At 42.2% G+C, this 9270-nt stretch overlaps 1 protein-coding gene across 5 annotated transcripts in view; it reads right to left on the bottom strand.

The window, feature by feature from the left end:
• Nucleotides 1–2970: 2970 nt before the first annotated feature.
• Nucleotides 2971–9270, bottom strand: part of LOC139265949 (coiled-coil domain-containing protein 112) — a 32956-nt gene continuing 26656 nt past the window's right edge. For all 5 annotated transcript variants that reach the window (XM_070883575.1, XM_070883620.1, XM_070883592.1 and 2 more), the window contains 2 exons: nt 3204–3322; nt 2971–3089 (listed from right to left, as the gene is read on the bottom strand). In XM_070883575.1, the coding sequence (XP_070739676.1) occupies nt 3059–3089; nt 3204–3322 (150 nt within the window). In that variant the 3' untranslated portion in view covers nt 2971–3058. The remainder of the gene's footprint in view (nt 3090–3203; nt 3323–9270) is intronic.

The raw sequence follows: 9270 nt of genomic DNA, 5'->3' as shown, positions 1-9270 counted from the left end.
CGGTGACAGATTAGGAAAAGGGGAGGTGTAACGAGACCTGGGTGTCATGGTACATTGAAGGTTGGCATGCAGGTACAGCAGGCGGTGAAGAAGACAAATGGCATGTTGGCCTTCATAGCTAGAGGATTTGAGTATAGGAGCAGGGAGGTCTTACTGCAGTTGTACAGAGCCTTGGTGAGGCTACACCTGGAATAGTGTGTTCAGTTTTGGTCTCCTAATCTGAGGAAGGACATTCTTGCTATTGAGGGAGTACAGCGAAGGTTCACCAGACTGATTCCCGGGATGGCAGGACTGACATATGAGGAGAGACTGGATCAACTGGGCTTGTATCCACTGGAGTTTAGAAGAATGAGAAGGGATGTTGTAGAAACATATAAAATTCTGATGGGATTGGACAGGTTAGAGGCAGGGAGAATGTTCCCGTTGCTGGGGAGTTCCAGAACCAGGGGCCACAGTCTAAGAATAAGGGGTAAGCCATTTGGGACCGAGATGAGGAGAAAATTCTTCACTCAGAGTGGTTAACCTGTGTAATTCCCTACCGCAGAGTTGTTGAGGCCAGTTCGTTAGATATATTCAAAAGGGAGTTAGATATGGCCCTTACAGCCAAAGGGATCAAGGGATATGGAGAGAAAGCAGGAAAGGGGTGCTGAGGTTGAATGATCAGCCATGATCTTATTGAATGGCGGTGTAGGCTCGAAGGGCTAAATGGCCTGCTCCTGCACCTAATTTCTATGTTTCTATGTTGGGATATAAACATAGATAAAAATTTTAAATGGGAGGACCAACTATTGTAGCTCAGCCAGGTCTGGTCACTAAGTGAGCATGATTATTTATCATCATCAGAGGCAGTCCCTCGGAATCGAGAAAGATTTGCTTCCACTCCTAAAGTGAGTCCTCTGGTGGCTGAACAGTCCAATACGAGAGCCACAGACCCGGTCACACGTGGGACAGACATTTGTCGGGGGAAAGGGGGGGGTGGGACTGATTTGCCATATGCTCCTTCCGCTGCCTGCGCCTGACCTCTTCATGCTCGCGGCGTTGAGATTCGAGGAGCTCAACACCCTCCTGGATTCACTTCCTCCACCTAGGACGGTCTTCGGCCAGGGACTCCCAGGTGTCAGTGGTGATGTCGCACTTTATCAGGGAGGCTTTGAAGGTGTCCCTGTAACGTTTCCGCTGCCCACCTTTGGCTCGTTTGCCGTGAAGGAGCTCCGCATAGAGCAATTGCTTAGGGAGTCTCGTGTCTGGCATGCAAACTATGTGGCCTGCCCAGCGAAGTTGATCGAGTGTGGTCAGTGCTTCAATGCTGGGGATGTTAGCCTGGGCGAGAACGCTGATGTTGGTGCGCCTGTCCTCCCAGGGGATTTGCAGAATCTTGCGGAGACATCGTTGGTGATATATCTCCAGCGACTTGATGTTTTCTATACATCGTCCATGCCTCTGATTCATACAGGAGGGTGGGTATTACTACAGCCCTATAGACCATGAGCTTTGGTGGTAGATTTGAGGGCCTGGTCTTCGAACACTCTTTTCCTCAGGAAGTCAAAGGCTGCACTGGCATGTTGGAGGCAATGCTGAATCTCCACATCAATGTCTGCCTTTGTTGATAAAAGGCTCCCGAGGTAAAGGAAATGGTCCACGATGTCGAGGGCCACGCCGTGAATCTTGATGACTGGGGGGCAGTGCTGTGCGGCGAGGACAGGCTGGTGGAGGACCTTTGTCTTACGGATGTTAAGCATAAGGCCCATGCTTTCATATGCCTTGGTGAATACATCGACTATATACTGGAGTTCAGCCTCAGAATGTGCACAGACTGCAGCTCCATGACAGAGGTTGGTGTGATCTTGGACCTGGCCTGGAGGCGGCGTAGGTTAAACAGCTTCCCACTGGTTCTGTAGTTTAGTTCCACTCCAGCGGGGAGCTTGTTGACTGTGAGGTGGAGCACGGTGGCCAGGAAGATTGAGAAGAGGGTTGGAGTCATGACGCAGCCCTGTTTGACCGCGGTCCGGACGTGGATTGGGTCTGTAATGGAACCGCTGGTAAGGATCACAGCCTGCATGTCGTCATGGAGCAGGCGAAGAATGTTGACAAACTTTTGGGGGCATCCGAAACGGAGGAGAACGCTCCATAAGCCCTCACAGTTGACAGTGTCAAAGGCCTTTGTAAGATCGAAGGTGATCATGTATAAGGGCTGGCACTGCTCCCTACATTTTTCCTGCAGCTGTCACGCTGCAGAGATCATGTCTGTTGTGCTCCGTATGGGACGAAATCCGCACTGTGATTCCGGGAGAAGCTCCTCGACCACAGGGAGAAGACGATTGAGGAGAACTCTAGCGACAACCTTCCCAGTGGCTGATTGCAGGGAGATTCCCCTGTAGTTGCCGCAGTCGGACTTGTCCTCCTTTTTAAAGATGGTCACGGTCACTGCATCTCTGAGATCTCCCGGCATGCTCTCCTCCCTCCAGATGAGAGAGCCTGATTATTACTGCCAATATTACTGTCTTGTTGGCTTACATCTCTGTCTGAACTGTCTAAAGATCTTCACCCCTCATCTCAACTGTTTGGTGGCCTGTAATTAAAATTGTACAAACCTGATGTGCATTATTTTTGTAACTCTAACCAGAGTAATAATGCAAGCATCAAAACTTCCTTATGTTCTAGTGATGTGGTAGAATTATTTAGTAGAACTGCCACCCCACTGTATTGTTTCTGAAATTGTTATAACCTGGAATATTAAGTTCCAGTCCAGTCCAAACCCAAGTTATGTCTCAGTTATAGCTACTATATCATTTTGTTGCAGTTATTAATGCTTTTAACACTAATTCTTCTTTGATTGCTTTGTGCATTCACATACATACCACTCAATCATGATTCCAATTTTTTGGAACATTATCCTTTTTTAAAAAAAAATGTCCCTTGCCCCTTTTTCATCTTTCACTAACTCATGAAATCTCTATTTTACTTTCTTTAATAGTTTTACATACTTCATTTCATAACGCAAACAATATACAAATATTACTGGTCAGTCCAATTATTCAGTATTCATAAATGGATACTGTTATATCCCCTGCCGCCAAGATGGAATAGCCCTGAAAAACAATGCAAGAAACAAAAAGTTTATGAGACAAAGCAAAGTACATTTTTCAACTTTATTTAATCTGCTTCAGTATCAAGGGATTCTTTTCCCCTTGTTAATCACTTACCGGTAGGGAAGATACAGCATAGGCCCACCACCACTTTCCCCTATCTCTTTTGTGCGTTCCTCCCAACCTTTGGTAGGTTTGAATAGTCTAGATGGGTCTCGCTGTATTTGAGCATCAACCTGAGTAAATTTATAACAGAACAAAAGTTTCACATGTTAAGCTTCTATCCAAAGGTAGAAAAGCAAAAATATTTAGAGATCAGTTTTTCTCCTCCTCGCCTAAAGATGGTGACTCATATTGTGCTATGGTTCCACAGGCACTTAGCTTTCAAGTAACTTGTCTAAATGGCTATTTTTCATGCATAAGCCAACGCAGCAAGTAGAAGCTGTAGAGGACAAAACTAAGCCCAATTCTACCGTCACACACTCCTCTCCTATGGACACCTCCCAACAAACAGAGACTCTTCACTAGTAATTGGAAACAAAAACTAAGACTAATTTTACCTCTCCTGAACCTCAATTCACTCAGTACAAACCAGCGGTTGAACCTGGGACCTCCTTAGTCTGTATGGGTGAAAACCTCATCAGCAGTGTAGTTAGCCACTGATCCATGTATTTTTTTTTAAAGAATGTTGCATTCAAAAACTGGCTGAATGAGCATTTTACCTGGCAAAACAATAACGAGTGATGCCATTAACTGTTTTAATTTTCCCAATCCAAACTTGGGATGAAATACATCTTCCTGTTTTGCCATTTAGGAGGGTTTTTTAGTATGTGTTGCACAGTATCAGGATGCAGCATTCGAATCTCAGAATTTTATTTGTTTGAGAAAATAGGAAAAAGTATTCACCGTGATGCCTGCTCTCCTACACAATGTGCCTCCAAGCCAATTCTCCCAATGTAATCTAGTCTACCCTTTCTAAATCATCTGGCTGCGTTCAAGACATGCAACGAGCCATCAATATCAAATCCTGTCTACTTAAGTTTTCAAATAACTTATGAACATTTTTCTGTTAGTCTGAAGAGAATGTGACTTGTGAACAGGATGTGAATTACTAAACCTACTGTCAATACAGCAATACAGACAATGTGTAGACTATGGTATGAATAAGCAATATATTCTCGAGTGATGATACTTTGTATCTGATCTATTCCCTGGTGAGTGGATATAAATTGCATAGTACACTCCTAGACATATTTATATCATCCTTTAAAATAAATCCTTGGGACTGCCAACAGGTCCAGGGAAAATGAAGAGTTTCCTTGATCTAGCTGTTCTAAGTGTACCGTATGCTAAAACAAACACCAGATATAATAAAAGGCCACGACAATATCAGGACCTTTGTTAGGTTTGCTGGTACGCTGGTGAAGTTAGCAGTCTTCTGATTAAAGTCTTTGGTGCAGGCTCGAAGGGCCGAATGGTCTACTCCTGCACCTATTTTCTATGTTTATTGCTGCTACATCAACTTAAAACTACAAATGTACAGTAACATTTTTAATTTGTTTAACACTTCTCTTCCGTTAACTTTTTCCTCCATTCTCTATCTTTATCTTTAAATGTTACTTTTTTTGCTCCAATTCTAATTAACCTTTCGTTAAATAGATATATTTTTAAACCTTTCTTTTAGCTTCAACCATCTGCTTTGGAGATGGAAGCATCCTGCAAAGATTGGGCCTCGACTGGCTGAACCAATTGTAAAGGCTGGTTTTTCAGCCAAAGACCAAGATTAACATAATTACCTCAGAATAAAATAACATTCTAGATAACCAAACTTTCCATAACTTTAATGAAAGCTTGTTTGATTAAAAAACTAGATACATATCTATTTCTTATAGTAACATCTCACCTGAGTGAGAAAGTGAACGGTTCAAGCCCCAGTCAGACTGCCCCAGCAAGTAGATATTAGAATATGGTCTCTAAATACTGATTGACATCCAACGGGATACTTGCGACCAGATGGCGTAACCACTGGCCCAGTGATACTATTACCGCCTCGGAGTCAGAAGAATTCGTTTCGGGCCCCACTCCACACATTTTTGTCAAGTAGGCGCTGAATACTTGATTAACATCCTGCTTGGGGGTGGCGGGGGGGGGAGGGGTGACACCTTGCAATTCTGGAGGTGCTCCAAGTGTAGACTTTTACCTGTAGTAAGACTACACTTGGAGCAGTGAGTTATACCAATCAAGAAAAGCTTGGATCTATTTTCTCTTGAAAAGAAAAGGCTGAAGGGTGACCTAATAGAGGTCTTTAAAATGATGTAAGGTTTTGATGGCATAGACAGAGTGTTTCCACTTGTGGGGAAGAGCAAAACTAGAGGCCGTCAATACAAGATAGTCAACAAGAAATCAAATGGGGAATTCAGAAGTTTAGCATAACTTCCCTACTTTTCAATTCGATCCCTCTCGAAATAAACCCTAGTGCTTGGTTTGTTTTTGTTATGGCCTTATTAACTTGCATTGCAACTTTTAGTGATTTGTGCATTTGTATTCCTACATTCCTTTGCTCCTCTACCCAATTTAGATTCTTATTTTCCAAGTAACATGGAACCTCATTTTTCTTACCAAAATGTAATACCTCACACTTAAATATGTTGAAATTCATTTCTCAATTATATTCCCATTCTTCAAATTTATTAATGTCTTTTTGAAATTTGTTGCTCCTCAGTGTTGACTATCCCTCCTAATTTGGTCCGCAAATTCAGAAATTGTGTTTGATTCCAAAATCTAAATCATTAATATAAATTGTGAACAACAGTGGTACCAACACTGATCCTTGTGGGACACCACTACCCACCTTCTGCCATTCTAAAAAGCTACCCTTTACCCCTACTCTTTGCTTTCTGTCTTTCAGCCAATTAGCTATCAATTCTGCTAACTGACCCCGACTCCGCATGCTCTGACCATATTCGTTAGTCTATTATGTGGTACCTTATTAAAGGTCTTTTGGAATTCTAGATATATAACATCTATTACATTACCATTGTCTACTCTCTCTGTTATCTCTTCAACAAATTCAATGAGGTTGGTCAAGCAAGATATTCCCTTTTGAAATCCATGTTCACTATTCATTATATTTTTGTCTTCTAGATTATTTTCTATTTTCTCCTTTAATAGGGATTCCATTATGTTTCCTACTACTGATGTTAAGCTGACTGGTCTACAGTTACCTGGGCATGTTCTATCTCCCTTCTTAAAGACAGGTATAATTTTAGCTATCCACCACTTTTTCTAATGAGTTATTAAATAAAATGTGTGTAATAGAGACTCTGCTATCTCTTCTTTAGATTATTTGAAAATGCACGGGTGCTATCCATCTGGACTAGGGGTTTTATCCTCTGAGTTAAATTAGTTTATTCAATATTTCTCTTTTCATTTTAAACACATTTATATAATTTCTAATCTCATCATTGTCATGTCCACCTGATCCATCTCCCTAGTAAAACTGAAGCAAAATAATGATTTAATATTTCTGCCATTTCTCTGTTGTTGCCTGTGATTTTATCCTGACTCTCCTTTGGTGGCCTTATTTCCATCCCGACTTTCCATTTTTTATTTATATACCTGTAGAATATTTTACAATTTTGTTTTATGTTCTTTGATAATTTAAATTCATAATTGCTCTTTGCCTTCCTAATTTTTTTTGACTTCTCTCCTAGTCTCTTTTTATTCTCCCTCATCATGATCTCCTCTGCTGCCCATGTACTTAGTGTATCTTTCTTTCCTTACCCTGGTCTTTATTCATCCATGGTGTCTCATTGGCATTTAATTTGTTCTTGTTTTTTAGTGGAATATATTTTCCTGGGATTTCCCATTGCTGTTCTACATCATTATTTGCCAATATTTGAGAAATGGGCGAGGCTGAAAGCGGAGCGGTAGAAATTTGCAGTCTGTGAGTCGCATGGGAGAAAAATCGCAGAGTAACAGCACAGCACAAGGAGGGGCGGCAGGAGTAAGATACATGTAAATATTTAATTTAATCTATCTATAAAGTAATGGGCTGTAAATTGCAGCTCTCTAGGTGTGTACGATCAGCGCACATGCCCGAAGGGTATCGGCATGCGAAGTGCATGTGCCTAAACTCGGCACTTGCGATGTCAAAATTTCTGACAGATCGCACGCATCCTTGGGAGAAGGGCTATTTGCATAACTCCTGCCCAGCGAATGTCCTTAAAACCCTTACGTCTGGTAAAAGCAGGTGTAAGGCCTGTTTTTACCAGCATTAGGGTTTCAAAAGATAGAAAAATAAAATGTGATCACTAATTTTTAATATTAAAAACCCTGTCCATTAAGGTAAGTTTATTTTTAATGCTATTAAAACATTTTTTTTTTAAATTCCAAATAAATGTTTCTAAAACATTTAATTTAATTCAATTTCAATTAATTTACAATATGTGAGTTTTTAAAAAAAAAACTTATGTAATGTGTGTGTGTTTTGGGGATATCCCATAGTAATGGGAGCTCCGTACAAACGGAACTCACCATTACTATCAATGAGAATACTCCATGTTCATTGTGGTCTAAGCCCACGTGATCTCAGGATGTGTTATGCTCCTGCGCTGGGCTGCACATCTAGGCCTCAGAGCCAGGACGACTAGGTACTTTCATTAAAAAAATTTGGGTCGGAAGCATCCGCCCGTGGGAAGCCTCCAACCGCAATTTCTAGCCCAATATAGAGCAAGTAATTAGTTTAAAAAAACTAAAAGATATAAGTTAAACTGATTAAATACATAAACTTAAATTAAATAAATAAATAAAACAAGGTTAGATAGGGATGACAGTACAATAGGTGTGTCGCAAGTCAGAGTTTGTGGAGAGCAGTGATCCTGGACAATCACATCTGCAGTAAAGTGTCTGCATCTCAAGGAACTTCAGCTCAGAGATGTTGAGCTGGAATCAAGAGATACAGACATTGCGGGGCATCAGAGAGGGTGAGAGTTACATGGACACTTTCATCCAGGAAGCAGTCACACCCTTTAGGTTAGGTAGTGGTGCAGGTCCGATTAGTGGTCAGGGACAGGAGGGTGTGACTTCGAGTCAGATAGGAATGGGGACTCCAGGTGCAGTGCTGGAGGAGCCTCAGCCAACAGGTATGAGGTTCTTGCTGCCTATGTTGATGAGGACAAGGTCTGCATGATGGCTCAGCAAATTGCATCATGGTACAGGAGGCCATTCAAGTGGGGGACCAGAGTAAAAAGGAAGATGGTAGTGGTAGGGGTCAGTATAATCAGGGAGATAGGTACTATTCTCCGCAGCTACGACAGGGATTTCCTAAAGGTTGTTGCCTGCCCGCTGTCTGGGTTAGGACATCTCCTTGCAGCTGGAGAAGAATGTGGAATAGGAGGGGGTGAATCCAGTTTTGCTGAGAGTTTGAGGAGATAGGGTCCAAATAAAAATGCAGAACCTCACAGATAATAATCTCTGGATTGTTATCTCTGCCACACATAAATTGGCATAGGGACAAACAGATTAGAATGTTAAATGTGGGGCTGAAAGAATGGCGTGGGAGGCACGTGGCACAGGTACCAGTTCTGTGGAAAGAAGGAGCTATTATGTTGGGACGGGCTCTATTTAAACCGTCTGGGATCAGTGTCCTGGTGAATCAAATAACTAGCGTGTTGGATAGGGCTTTAAACTAATGAAGGGGGTGGGGGGCAGTGGTGGGAGCATTCAGGAAAGAGTAAATTCAAAAGCAGTAAGAGAAAAGCCAAGGATGTAGAACAAAGTAGCGATCTGCGTAAAAATAAGCAGAGTAGGTCTGGAAGGGTCAGAGAGCTAAACAAAGGTAACAGAGCATAAGTGACTAAGTGACATCATGGAAAAATAGAAAAAGGTTAAGACTAAAGGCAATGGCCGGAATTTTCTGGGGTGCGTGCAGGCACGACTAGAGGCGGGTCGGGTGGGAAATTTGAAAAATCTTGCAGAAGTCTGGAACCCGCTGTCATCCCGTCCTCACACACTTTTCCCTTGGGCGCATTTGCCGGCACGGCAGCGCCCCGAACGGCAGAGGTGGGCAAGCTAATTTAAATCATTGTGAGGTACTTGTCAGACCCTTACGTGCCTTTTTCAGCCTACCTTTCAAATTTCCCTGCATGAACACTGGGAATCACGCAGCTCGGAAACCATGGCT

The sequence above is a fragment of the Pristiophorus japonicus genome, chromosome 1 (assembly GCF_044704955.1).
Source record: "Pristiophorus japonicus isolate sPriJap1 chromosome 1, sPriJap1.hap1, whole genome shotgun sequence".
NCBI lineage: Eukaryota > Metazoa > Chordata > Chondrichthyes > Pristiophoridae > Pristiophorus > Pristiophorus japonicus.
This window is presented reverse-complemented; position numbering and strand designations above follow the sequence as displayed.